Source organism: Bidens hawaiensis, unplaced genomic scaffold, assembly GCF_021521415.1.
Source record: "Bidens hawaiensis isolate Kalapana, Puna unplaced genomic scaffold, B.hawaiensis_p1.1 tig00008539_1, whole genome shotgun sequence".
Classification (NCBI taxonomy): domain Eukaryota; kingdom Viridiplantae; phylum Streptophyta; class Magnoliopsida; order Asterales; family Asteraceae; genus Bidens; species Bidens hawaiensis.
This window is the reverse complement of record NW_027491612.1, coordinates 975,697-989,730: the sequence shown is the minus strand read 5'-3', so window position 1 is coordinate 989,730 and position 14,034 is coordinate 975,697. Positions and strand designations below refer to the sequence as shown.

Sequence of the window (14,034 nt, the reverse complement as noted above, 5' to 3'; positions counted from 1 at the left end):
ACTAACCAATATCACAAGTAACGAAAGGCCAGGATCTCTAAATTCCCTCACCCACCCGAGTTTCAACTTACTATTAATGGTTCAATGTTACAAGAATGACAAATCAAATAAAAAATGAATTTCTTTTTTTTTTATCATGCTCGATATATAACCTCGTCTCCATATTTAACAAAGAGTTTTTAGGAGCTTTTAACTACAAGCATTAAAGAAAAAGCTTATATTTAATAAAAAGTCTTGTATGGTTGAAGTAACTTAAAGCTTTTAAGTTAGGAGAAAAAGCTTAAAACTAAAAGGTTTAACTACTAGCGTTTGAGGAAAAGCTTGTAGCTTTCATATTTGAAATTTTACAAGTTTGGCACTTGCACTTTCAACAACTTTTATTAATTTATATAATAGTCAGACATTTAACCCTTATTCAAAACCAACTACCCTCATGATTTTTTAAGAGGCCATAACTTTTTCGCACGCTAATATTTTAAAAAAAAATATATATGATAAAAACGAGTATTTTATTCTCTTTAATTTGAGTATGATATTGCTATACTTCTTTAATTTAAAAAAATTAACATATTTCATGATTGCCGGTTGTAACATTTTGGATTTTCCAAACCCGTATTCGTGTACGTTTAACCCGACACTAAACATTTTTAGATCTTTATTATTATTGAAAATCAAATATTTATGAGTATTTAAGTTTCTTATTTTCACTTTAGGCCCTTTATACTTTAAAAAATGTTCAATTCTTAATTTATGCATAAAAGATTCATTAAATGTCAAAATAACAAACAACAAGGACCTATAGAATCAAAATTGAAAATTCCAACCATAGAAGGCCGGGGCGCCACGTGACGGGGCTACCCCCACTTGGCCACGCGACGTCATGGACATACTGTGCAGATTTATGTCTCGATTTCCTTTCCTACCTCGTTTTTAGCACCTAAATCACTTATTTTAGGCATAAATCGAGTGAATTAAGGTTCAAGAAAACTAATATAACTCTAAAATACATGTCCATATACATAACCCCTTGATCAAGAACGAAATCTACAGCTTATTTCATTGATTTAGTCATTAAATACATATTTGGTTTCATAAACAAGTAAATTAACCTTAATTAGTTCGTTTTAGTGTTTTCTATATAAACAAATCATCTAATCTCTGCCATAAACTTTATCCTAACCCTAAGAGAGAGTTCTTAGCCGTCCTACCTTCTGCTCATCCTCAAATCCTTCGGTTTTTGCTTATTTGTTGAAGATACAAGTTCGTTCATTTGACTTTGCTTGTAATTGGACCTTTGACTCTTCGTTGTGGTTGATTCTTTCACTTTCCGGGTAAGTTGTAAACATAGAAATTGTTCATATATATTCCCTAGTCAATAAAATTCAATTAATTTCGGTGGTTGAAGGGTGTTGACTGGTCAAATCATTTAAAACTCGTTAAAGGGCAAATCAGTCACAAGTTTGACTTTACGTTTTCTCATACTCTGGTCGGATTCAACGTTCGTTCAAGAAGACTTTTATTCTCGTAACGAAATTTTAAGACTACTGACCAAAACCCGACTTCCAACTCGCTATTTGAATTATGGTCAGTACCTGCTCGCTTAAATTTTAAATATAACATATTTTGAGTTCTAAATGTCTGTTTGGATTGATTCCAGCGGCCACGAGTTCTTTTTTACTTATATTATCATATCTCAAATTTTCAGGTTCTGACTTGTTGATATTGTTTGACGCGTATTGGACGACTTGCTTATTCGTTAACTCGCTTATTCGTATTTATATTCGCTTGTCATTAATCTAAGGTGAGTTTTATCATTCCCCTATTTTACTAAGTTTTCTAAACGTTTTGGGGACATATGCGTGTGTATATATATATATCAAACAATAGCAAGCATGTAATTGTGTGTGATTAATCAAATATACTTGTTATGTGATTACTTGTTTATGTGCGCATTCATGCTCGGAGAGGTCCCGCATATTCCCTTGTATAGGATTCTCATTATTATTGACCAGCGCTTGATTCGCTTTGCAACGGTCTTATTATTATTTGCTCATTGTTGATTTACCTGCGCCTGATTCGCTTGACAATGGTTTAACCGACAACTTATTTGTTTATGGTTTGATTTCATTACCGCATTTATTACGTTTTGCATATTTCTTTTATTTATTATATTAATATTATTTTATTGCAAAACTGGTGATAAACTCACTCAACATGTGTTGTTGACAAACTCTGTTTTTTACGCATATGCAGGTTGCTATTGAATTAAAGTTGAAGTATGGATACTTAAAAAAACCTTAGGGTTTATCAAAGACAAACATAATTTAAATTTGTTATATTTATTTGTTTGAATTGTTTTGCTATATTTGGATATTATATGTACATTTGAAATAAAATAATTAAATAGATATTGTCACATTTATATTATGATAGTATTTCGAATTGGGAGCAATCGAATCAGAACCCAGCCAATAGCTAGTTTTGCCAAACATATCCTAAATCACCTACCAAGTCGTACACACCACTACTTTCATAAAGATTCTTTTTTTTTTTAATATTCAATATTTATGAGTATGATTTTGCGGTAACCACTTTTTATTACAAGCTTAAGCTGTAATAATCGTTTTCTATCTTTGATAAATTATGCTTGTGAAATTGGGATCCCTATGAAATGCATCAAATAATTAGTTTGAAATAATTGGTTTGATAATAGATCGATAATATGACAAGATGGTGGGTGTTATTGTTAAAATCAAAATTCCATTAGTAAAATCAAAACATTTGTTTTTATTAAATATGATAACAGATATTTTTAAAACGCATAAAATGTTTTTTTTTCTTTTGAACGGCCGACGAATAAAAATTAGCTATCCTGGGTATTGTTTAAACAGTTTATTGTGTATGTGCAACTGGTTGAGCATTGATGAATGATAGATGTGTTTAGTAACGAATAACTACAATTTTCAAGTTTTAAATCTACTTTTGTAAGTTGTTTAGGGTTTCAATGTATTTAACACACATGAATGTGCATAATGTCTAATTAGTGGTAAGTTGGATGAGTTAGATCAAAAAACTTGTAAATTGGTATATTTTTGAAGCTGACAACATACAACATGAGTTGTAACATGTATTATGTTAAATCAAGTTTGTACAAAAAGCGTATTACATCACGTGGTGAATAATGATAATATGATTTAAAGCTTGTTACATCACGTGGTGAATAATGATAATACGATTTTGCCAATGATCACATCATTAATTTCTATATAGGCCATATGATTTTCTCATTTTTGAGCTCAAATAACCATTTTTGTCTATCATACGACTTATATGACTGTTTGCCATGTTATACGTCCATTATCGTATGCCTGAGTAACGTGTTAGTGGTGTTCTATTTACCAGTATTTACCAGGGCTAGCTCCGAGAATTGAAAAAAAAAAATTTGGCCGAAGACGAAAAATATTTTGGCCTTAAGTAAAAAGAGTGTTTTGTTGGGTTTAAACAATTTAATTTTTAGATTGTCTTCCTTGGTTATGATTTGGGGAGTTTGGATATCGTAGAAAACGAGTGTTGGGTTCAAACACACACACGCACATATATATATTCTAAAAGAAAACATGTTTGTTCTAATTAAAAACTTTTTATATTAAAAAAACACAAATAAGTAAATACCTCTATGTTCGCTAACTAAGACAATTGATTTGAAGCTGCGTTTGTGTATTTGCTAAAAATGACATCATTAATGCAATTTTATTACTTTTCTTCCTGATTGCTGGATAATTGTGTGGTGTGGCTCATTCCGGTTTCACAAACCCCATCAAACCATTTTACACTAAATAGAAAGAAAGAAAGATTGATAATTTCTATGCTTACTTAGTTTATTGTCTTGTTTCAACACACGCACACATTACTCACTTGCATCTATGAAGATCACCTCCTATTCTACTGATTCTTGATTCAGCTTACCCTCTTTCTCTTTCTTCAGGTAACTCCAATTTCACCCTTCTTTCAAGATTATTCATCCATACCCATCTTCACCTTTTCAAGAAAGTTGTCAAATTGACCAATCTTTCTCACTCTAGATGCCAAAATATGAGATTTTGAAGCATACCCATTTCACAAAGATTCCAATTTCATGAATTTTAACCCTTTTTCTCATCAGTTTGAACCCTTGTGGCAGCTGATGATCAAGAATTTGTTGTATGTTGATGATTAAGACACTAATTAGATCAATTTCATTCATATTATGCTGTCTCATAATAACAATAATTTATGTGGCTCAAAGCTGCTGCTAGCTTTGCCTGACGACATATTCGCGGTTGTCACGCGATCTTTAAGTCCAAAAGATGTTTTTAATCTCGCGGTTTGTTGCAAAAACCTTGATGTTCATACCAGTTCTGATAAAGTATGGCTAACACAATGTGAGGTACTTGGAGTGATTCCACATAAAGATCTTATCGAGTGGCGAAAAGGGGTTAATTCCTATAAAGCCCTTTGTCGATTTCTCGTTTATGTGCAACCTTTAATTGGGATTTGGGTCCACCAAAACCCTGAATTAGGTAATGTAGTTTATGTCATGCCCGGTTTCGTATCACTTGTGGGATGCAGAATTATCCCACAGGAACTTGGACCTTTAGGGATTGAAGAAGGCCCGATTCTGTGGTCACCCGTGTTTGAAATCTTGGGTAGCGTTGACGGGTCATCCATGTTTATATTTCACGGAAGAGAGCGCGATAATAACTATATGTATCCCGGTTCCATTAAAGGTATAGACAGAAACTGCAATGTGTTATTACTTGAAGTTGAACCAAGACAGCAACAAGACGGGGCTAAATTGGTCCATAGCAAAAGTTTTGCTAACCCGACTCATGTTGATAAAGAGTTCTCTAGAAAGATTTGCCCATCAGATCGTGGCCTTTCAATGTCACAGAGATTGCAGGGTAGTGCGGTTTCTAAACCGTCTGTCCCGTTCAGTCGTTTATCTTTTTGTGACCGAAAGAAGCTTCTAGAAGTCGTCACGAGTCGAATACGCATTAAAGTGTCGCAATCGGGAGATGGGTTATGTTTTCCTTGTTTAGAAAGTGAGGATTTTGGTAAGTTGAGTGAAAGGCGCGTACGACTTATGCAAATGTATGATAACGGGCTGAGTAATGATTCTACACAGTCGGATTTGAGTGAAATTAGGAAATTTTTTGAGAATTCTCAGCTTCATAGAGACGCGTATCGGTCACAAGGTTCAAAAAAGAAATCACTTGCTGGGTATTTTAGAGATAGTTTCAAGAATATTGTTGGGAAATCAAGTCATGAACTTTCAAAAAGCTCATCAAGTAATGGAAGCAATAAACAAGCACAATTTCAAGATTTTTTAAGATCTGGCGATACAATTGGATTAACGTTACATGCTTCAACTGCAAGATTGTCTTCTTATAGAGCATGGCCCAATATGCACGATAGTCGGTTCGGTCTATACAAGTTGACCGAACAGAAACCGTTGACCGGTCAAGAACATGCGGGTTTATGGGCAGGGACTTTCGGTTGGCCACCCGGGAAGCCATCGGCTGACAAACCCGGAAAAGCTTTGTTCTTTTTGTTGTTGTCATATGAAGAATCTCAAGGTCAACGCCACCTCATCGGGACTAAAATCTTAGAAGGGACCCACTATGTTTTGCACCCGAACGGGTCGGCTATGTTTATAGTGAATATTAACGAGCCTTCGGATGAAACATTTCCGTGGAGTTGTGATGGTGATGGTGGTTCCGGTTTTCTTGATTTGAAAGAGGTGTTTAGTGGTGAGGGTATTGCAAACGGGTATGGGTTTAGGTATCCGGGTTCTAAACCGGGCTCGTTGTTTGTGTTTGAAGACGGGATGCTTGTGTTCACGTGGAAGGAGTCGAGAGCTGCGTTGACTTTGCAACGGATCAACTTGAGGGATCTTTTGAAGAAAGGTGAAAGGGTGCCCCCTCTTCCACCAATTGCCAATTTTGCATACTTGACTAAGTCGTATTCGAATGTTTATGCGGGATTCTCGAATGCGTTGAATCATACGACTTCACCTAGGTATGTGCTTTGTTTTATGATACTGCTTTTTTACTTGTTTTTGTGTGTATGGCTGCGAAATGCTTGATTTGAATATGATGTGGGGTGTGAAAACTGTGACATTTTGCTATGAAAAGTGTGAAAAGGAAACAAATGAAGAGTTAAATGTAGAAAAAAGTAACCATCGTTTTTGCCAGAAAATCTTGAACTATAAGAGTCTTTTAACTTTCTGCAACATCAATCTAAACCATTCAAGTTACAAGGTTAGAAGAATGAAATGTGACAGTTGACATTTGAATGCATTTGCCCATGATGAGTTCTTTTGATATGGTACTGACTTTTGAAATTGAAATTGAACTAAAGTTGGTTACTTTTCTAAAAATGAAATGTGACAGTTAACATTCGGCTACCTTTGACCATGCTGTCTTCTTTTGATATGGCGCTGACCATGTTGGCTTCTTGAAACTGAAATTGAAACCAAAGTTGGTTACTTTTTAGAAAAAATGAAATGTGGCAGTTGACATTCGGTACCTTCAACCATGTTGACCTTTTGAAATAGATATTGAATCAAAGTTGGTTACTTTTTAAAAAATTTGACGTGACAGTTGACCGTCGGTTACCTTTGACCACATTGACTTCTTTTGATATGCCGCTGATGTTGACTTCTTGAAATTGAAATAGAACCAAAGTTGATTGCTTTCTCAACTTTTATGAAGTTAACCCTTTCATAAGCAATCTTTAAGTTGCAAGACATGTTATAAGCTTATCAAAATGAAGAAATCTTGAAGCTTTGTTTAGAAGTAGGCTTTTATAGCGAATAGTGGGCCCACGTTTTTTGTTAGTCAGTTTGGAAATGAAGGAGGGAATGATCGAAGTACAAGGAAATGAAAAAATTATGGTCAATTTGCATGCATTTATCTTATAAGTATATCTATTGGTTTAGGGGCTTTTTCGAGGAAGGAGTTGAAGAAACGAGTGGAGTTATAGCCACCAGAAAATCGGTGTCAGGGATTCGTATTGGAAGAATATAGGAGTCGTTCGTCCGTTCGTTTTTTATATTTTATATGCTAAAGTTATATGTAATAAGCACACGAGTTATTAAGTTTGCATTTTTTACACTGTAATGCCCTTTGCAGCTTTTGTTTCATCCTTAGTTTACTTGATAAGTTTTGATATTTGTAAATTGACTACATATTTCAAAATAAGATGATGAACCCATGTATGCATTTTGGCAGGATGGATCGTTCATAAGACCGATAATGCCATGTGGACCGATCGTACGATTATGGGGCTTCTTCTGCATGATTAATTTAAGGTAATATTGTATGTATGTATGTATTGCATGAAGGCTGCTCATACAACTATACGACATATGACCAAATATGGTTTGTCGATCCAAAAGATTTCAATAAACCCGAGTGTGCGTGATGTTAAATAAGCACATTGTTAAAAAAACGGGTCAAACAGGTTGAATCCGATATTGTTTTATGATTGTAATTTGTAGTTACATATTGCAAGGAAGCTGCAAGTTCCTTGATAGCATTCTAGTAATGTTGTGTTGTGTAATGGTTGAAATAGCCATCATGGTTGCCACTCATATAATATCTAAATCAACTCCAGCTGTTGGCAGAACTTGTGCCTGCATTTTTTTATTTTTTTTATTTTTTGTATGTAATATATATTAACCAACACTCAAGATTTTTGACGCCGACTTCCGGATTTTTGACCTTAGTAAAAATTAATCTACGTGTCTCGCATTTGAATAAGAATTATCCTTTCTATATGGTTACTGAGAGGCACATTCTCTTTTCGTGGTCATGATTACCTCAAAAACTCATTATAGCTCATAGTTTTACCCCTTGCAATGACGATTTACCATTATTTCTGAATTTGGATGTCGAGTTCAGAGACGTCTATCTGAGTTTATTTTCTTCAGATAAATAGATCATATAATTTTATTAACCACTTGAGAAATGAGGAATTCAAGAATGCTGGCAGCCACAATTGTAACACTCCCCATGGTTAACTTATGAAAGGGAATTGCACAACATTGTTTATTTTAAATATTTTTAGAGATGTCTCGCTAAAAATCTTGTTTAAAAAAACCAGTGAAAAAAAAACATTGCTAAAGAAAGAGAGTGCAACTCGTATGATGATTATAAATTATGTTTCTTGAGTTGACAATCATATGAACTAGTTTCTTAAACATGGATAGCTAGTAGAGGTGCACAAACTGGGTATTCTCAGAAACCGGAACCGGATATAGTCAACAAAAGTCAAAACCGGGTCCGGGTAGGAACCGGTGCCGGGTATAGTTGGGTATTTAACCAGGTTTTGACCGGTTCCATCGGGTTTTTTTCGGGTTTCAGGTAGGGTACGGCCAGTTTTTGACCGGGTATTGGCGGAATCGGTTCCACCGGGTCCGGGTCAGCTCTGGGTATAGTTTATGAGGGAAACCCAAAACCCAGTCCATACCCATGAGGGTAGGGTCGGGTCCAGAACTGATTGTTCTGCGCACCTCTACTAGCTATCCATGTCAAATTGATGACCGGGTAGTGTGTAATGTCTTGCCAAACATGTCAAATTGTGTTGAAATGTCAAATTCACTAGAACGTCCCAAGTATTTCGGATTTCGGGTTAAGGTTAAATATCACTATTTTATAGGATAAATAACACATTTATTAATACAATTATGGTCATGCAATACATTACTAAAGTATAAAATGTATACATTTACTTATTGATAATATCAGTAGAACAAAAGGCCGTCTAACATGTCAAAATGTGAGGTGGGAAGTGGGATGGTGTAGTGTAGTAGATCCAATAATTACAAGTAACAACATCAACATTAACATATGTAATAATAGAATCCCCTTTACAAAATTAGCCTTTTAATCCCACCCCCAACCTATTATATTGTATTTGAATCATCACTGATTTCAACAATCATGGGAACACCCCCCATTGATGAAGAAACCCTTCACCGATGCTCACTTCCAAGAACAACAACACGATCACCGCCAGCATTGCCGCCTGTCCATTCCATGTTTCTGCACTTTTTGTAAAACCCCATTCCCAAACCGTCACTGGGGCCGGCAGTTCCCTCCGTTGTGAATCGTATGTTGCCAAAAGCTCCTCTACACTCCCAAGTGGGACCAGTGACTACACAAAACCATATAAATAACCATAACTCAATGTTTTCGACAATTTTACTTTATTCTGTAAATAATAATGGATGTGTTTTTATCAAGCTGAGTTGCTCTTGAACAAATCAAGACCATCTTGCTAAAAGCTCGAATCAAGTCGAGCTTCTACACTGATTATTGAACTTAACAAGGGTCGTAAGCCTAAAAAGCATAGTATTTATACAAGAATAGTCATTTCTAAATAATACAGTAAATGCATAATTACATAAAAATATTGTTTTGAATATAAATATGATGATAAAATTAGATCCTTTTTTGTCCTCTTTCTTTTCTCTTCTACTATCATTTTTTGTTTTGTTTTTTTTCCTATATATACTTTTTGCTATCTTTTATACTGTACGGTTTGTGGGATTTTACTGGGTACGTTTGATATAAAAAGTTAAATAATATTATTTAAAATTATAATTATAAGTATATGTAAAAATAATTACCGAATAATACAAATAAAATAAATAAATAGTAATTATAAGAATTAAAAACGTGCCAAGCTTGAGTTTGAAAAGTTAATTACGAGCTGAGCTCGAAACAAGCTAAGCATGAGCCCGAGCTCCCTTAAGTTAAACGAGCGCAAGCTTAGGTAAGCTCCACGCTCATCTATCGCAAACACATTGAAACTTGAAAGTGTTCAATCATAACTACCACATCAACTATTTGCAAATGAACATAAATTAGAAAATGAATAAAAAGTATCTACCTGTCTAGCTTCTAGATTTGATACAGCCATAGCTCCAACATATGGGAGGCTTTCAATAACCGCATCCGCTAAATCTCTAATAAAAGTCGGTTCACATCCTAATGCAGGAACCCGACCCCACTCCACTATACCCGATTCTAATGCCAATTCTTTATACTCCACATCGATTTCTTCCAGTGTTTCAATATCACTCACAAAACTGCCAGAAAATTCGAAAAATTAGTAAATTACAATTATGTCCTCTTGATGTCGGTAACGTGTTAAAAATTAAAATACCTAATGGGTACGGCTAGAAGACTCTTGACACCTTTCTGCCCGAGTTCAATTATCGTTTGGTCCGTGTATGGTTTCAACCATTCCACCGGTCCCACTCTACTCTGCATCAACATAATAATATAAACACAAAATCACAACTGTTAGAATATAGACAAAATAACCACGTCGCAACAGCATGTTAGAATTTAAAAAAAAAATATAGAAGAAATTAAAAAATAAAAATAAATAAAGTCGTCAAATAAAGGGTTAAAGATGAGGGGATAAACCTGTAAATATTTTTAGAATTTACAAAAGTTGAGTAAAGTTAAGGGGGAAATGTTGTAACTATCATTTAAGAATAAAAGTTCACCGTATTTGATTTTTTTTATTGGACATGTTTACCCTTATCCTAGATGCATTGTAGTATCTACCATGTGTTGATTAATTTGTAAAACTCTTAAAAAGTGGATGTCTTAATTTGCCCATGTCTCATGTATTATATATAGTATAGATATAGATATATACATTGTAAATTAAAATATAGAGTAAATTACACTTTTTAAAATATCCAAGTGAAGAAGTGAACGATTTATTATGCAAGAAATATGAAACTTATATAGGTCGGGTTACCTGATAAGCTAAAGTGTAAGGATTATTAATCTTTCTTCTCTCTAATTCCTCCATTATCAAATCAACACATTCTTCCATCTCAGCCTTGTATGGATCACCGGCTTCTTCCACGTATGCAAGTGGGACCCCGTGAGCACTAAAGAAGATCATCACCTATTATCATTTTACATAAAAATGTTAAATATATATATATTATTACTAAGTCATTATTATTTATTGAACTTTTGAGAGAAATAATCCATAAAAAGAAAGAGCAAAACCGGAAAACGAAGTACCTTTTCAGGATTATTGAACCTTTTGAGCTCGTTTTCGATTAAACCAGCCATGGATTTTATGTATCCCTCGCGTTGGTACCAAGAAGGTATCACCGTGTGTTGCATGTTAACAAGGTATTCATCCTCCCTACAAATTTAAACAACAATAATAATAAATATGTTTTCAAACAACACATGATATTATTTTTTAGTGTACGCGAATCACCTAAAAATACTTTCAAGAAGTCTAAGGCTTGAACCGCTTGTTGAAATTGAGAATTGAGGATAAAGAGGAAGCACAACCAGCTTGTTAACGCCATCTTTCTTTATCTATAATTACCAAAACATAATTAACTAACTGGAAATTATATTATTCTTTTAATTGGAAACAAATTAACTTACATACCTGCTCGATTGCTTCTTCAGTGAACGGGTGCCAGTATCACATACCAACATAAACCTCAGCCGGGACATTCTTTTCATAAAGTGCCTTCCTCAGTTCGCTAGCCTACATAAAAACATATCATGTATGTAATTTAATATATGAGATGAAAAATGGTTTAAGTTTATTAATAATAATTAGATAAACATGTCATGCCTGTGCATCGGTTATTTGGCGAAGAGGGGACCCGCCGCCGATTGAAGCATACCCTTCCTTGCTCTTGGGTGCTCTAGCAACCGATATAAATTGTGCCAAAGGCTTTTGAAGAAACCGAAACAGTCTTGGTAGTCGAATGATATCCCGTGTACAAAACAATTATAATGTCTAAAAAACAATAATTTAAATGTATATGTGGCAAGATGGGATGTTGTCATACGTAATGCGCATTTGGGTAAAAACGTCTTTTTTAGTAGCCTGCACAAGATTTGTCCACTTGCCCTTAAAAAAGAAGTTAAAAAAATAATAAAACCTAAATCCCTCACCTAAACTAAAAATGTCATTTTCAGTTCTCTGCCTTTTGCCGTTGGTAAATTTTGGAGCTAATTTGTGGTAGTCAAAGGGTTGTTAACAATGGCCAAAAGGTTGTTAATGGTGATCAGACTGTTGTAGGGCAGTCAAACATCTGTGCAAGTGCTGATGTTTTTTTTATGATACTTTAAACTTTTTAGCATTCCTTATATATATAAAACTTCAAGAGTAAATGGCCAAATTACCCTCATGTGCATTGTCTTAGGGTTGTGAAAAAAAAACTGAAAACCGAATTCGAATTGTGAATTCAGTTCCACAAATCTTGCTTATACGGATAATCGAGCCAAATTTAATCAAATAAACCAAATAATAACTGGTTTAATCGGATAACCGAACCAAATAAACCAGTGCAATCAATTTAATATGGTTTGGTAATTCGATTAGACACACTTGTAAGTCGGATCAGTTCAGTTTTCGTGTAAGGCCAAAAAAAATCTCAAAACCGAATAACACGACATCTGAACCAATGAATACCCCTACATTGTACATGACAATCTTTGTCGGTCTTTTTAAACTGTCATTCAATTCACGTAAGACATCCATTAATATAAGCGTACCGGGTCTGCAAAAAGGTTGAACAAAAATGGTTGCACATCATCAAGAGTCTCCGGACCACCAAGGTTTAGCAACAACACTCCTATTTTTCCATCATTGACAAATGAAGCCGGTGCTTGTGTCTCTGGTGTACTAGATGTCACTAATGCCCTTAATGGCATTGAATCTTTGCTGACTTGTTGTTTTAACAATAAAGACTGTTTTTGAGACCACCCTAATGTACGTTTACGCTTATAAACGTTAATAGACAAGTTCCCAACCTCGGATGAGGCCTCCATTTGCAGCACAACATTGGACGCCACTTCGTTAGAGCAGTTTACTCGTGGTAATATTCTGTTAAATATCAATTCCAAAAACCATTCATTTATTATTACAAGTTTGACTTTAGTCAACAAGATTCATCTAGATTATGCATTTATTGAATAGTGAAACTAACATATTAATCAGATTACCAACAAAACTCATGAATCTTGAAATTTTGTTAACATTTACCCAAACCCTAAAACAATCAAATTAATGAATATAAAAACAAGAAGACAATCAAGAACCAAACTTTAAGCAAAACCCAGATGCAAAAGTGATATATAATAAACACCCAGATGCAGAAAACCTAAACCCATCAAACTAAACAAAGGGGAAAAGAAAAATAACAAGAAATAGGGCAAAATGAAGAAGACTTGCATAGGGGTTTTGTGATGAAAACGTGGGCATGGAGCTTGAATCCTGATGTTCATGGATTGATGATGGTTCATAGTTGAAAGAGTTGAAAGAGTATACTTTGATTAGGGTTTGTTGGGTTTTGGATTTATTTTATTTTTGTGAATTAGAATTTTGGGGGAGAAAAGAAAGAGTGAGCTGATAATTATGGGGTGACTGACCCACCTCCACCTATCGATGTTCAACGAAACCGGTTCCTGAAACCGAACCGGTGGACCCGAACCGGTTTCTATCCGTTTTTTGTAGGAACCGGACCCTATCTGATTCAACCCGATGATCCGTGACCGGTTCTTGCATTTCTGAGTGGGGGCGGGTAGGAACCGGAACCGAACCGGAACCGGTTCTGGAACCAAACCATCCGGAACCGGTTCCTAACCGGTTCTAGCCGTTGGATCGAATATAGCCGTTGGAAATCATTTTTTTGGCCGTTTTTTGACCGTTGGGGTCAAAAATAGCCGTTTTTTTGGCTCCCCCAAGCACCCCACTACTAGTATAAATAGGTATTTGGTGTCATGGGTTCATCACAACACTCAAAACGCAAACCCGAACGCAAAAAAATACAAAAAAACGCTATTACAACGTTTTGAGTTCTCTAATCTCTTGTTTTCTCTTCTTCTATATCCATATTTGTTGTTATGGCTGCCTCACAATCATCGGTTGGTCAAGGTTCCAACGCCGAACTAAGTTCCGTTCGTATTGTACCTCATAATCGTAATC

At 35.0% G+C, this 14,034-nt stretch overlaps 1 protein-coding gene and 1 pseudogene across 2 annotated transcripts; one reads left to right on the top strand and one right to left on the bottom strand.

Annotated features, from left to right (window-relative positions):
• The first annotated feature begins 4,246 nt into the window (after nucleotides 1-4,246).
• LOC143529418 (F-box protein At5g39450-like) lies at nucleotides 4,247-7,187 on the top strand. The gene is made up of 2 exons (XM_077025223.1): nucleotides 4,247-6,057; nucleotides 6,980-7,187. Exons 1-2 carry the CDS (start codon nucleotides 4,247-4,249, stop codon nucleotides 7,065-7,067), a joined length of 1,899 nt encoding a protein of 632 aa, XP_076881338.1. The 3' UTR covers nucleotides 7,068-7,187.
• Nucleotides 7,188-8,982: 1,795 nt separating this feature from the next.
• On the bottom strand, nucleotides 8,983-12,998 carry LOC143529414 (ferrochelatase-2, chloroplastic-like; annotated as a pseudogene). Its single transcript, XR_013134651.1, has 9 exons — nucleotides 12,603-12,998; nucleotides 11,674-11,841; nucleotides 11,482-11,583; nucleotides 11,302-11,405; nucleotides 11,097-11,223; nucleotides 10,822-10,974; nucleotides 10,213-10,313; nucleotides 9,937-10,135; nucleotides 8,983-9,198 (listed from the first exon to the last, which is right to left on the bottom strand). The product of XR_013134651.1 is annotated as a ferrochelatase-2, chloroplastic-like (transcript).
• Between the last annotated feature and the right edge of the window lie 1,036 nt (nucleotides 12,999-14,034).

Bases quoted from the DNA above. Each gene is read 5' to 3' on its own strand.
- LOC143529418 (XM_077025223.1), top strand. From the start codon at position 4,247: ATGCTGTCTCATAATAACAATAATTTATGTGGCTCAAAGCTGCTGCTA. The intron at 6,058-6,979 runs GTATGTGCTTTG...CTATTGGTTTAG, and splicing joins AATCATACGACTTCACCTAG to GGGCTTTTTCGAGGAAGGAG.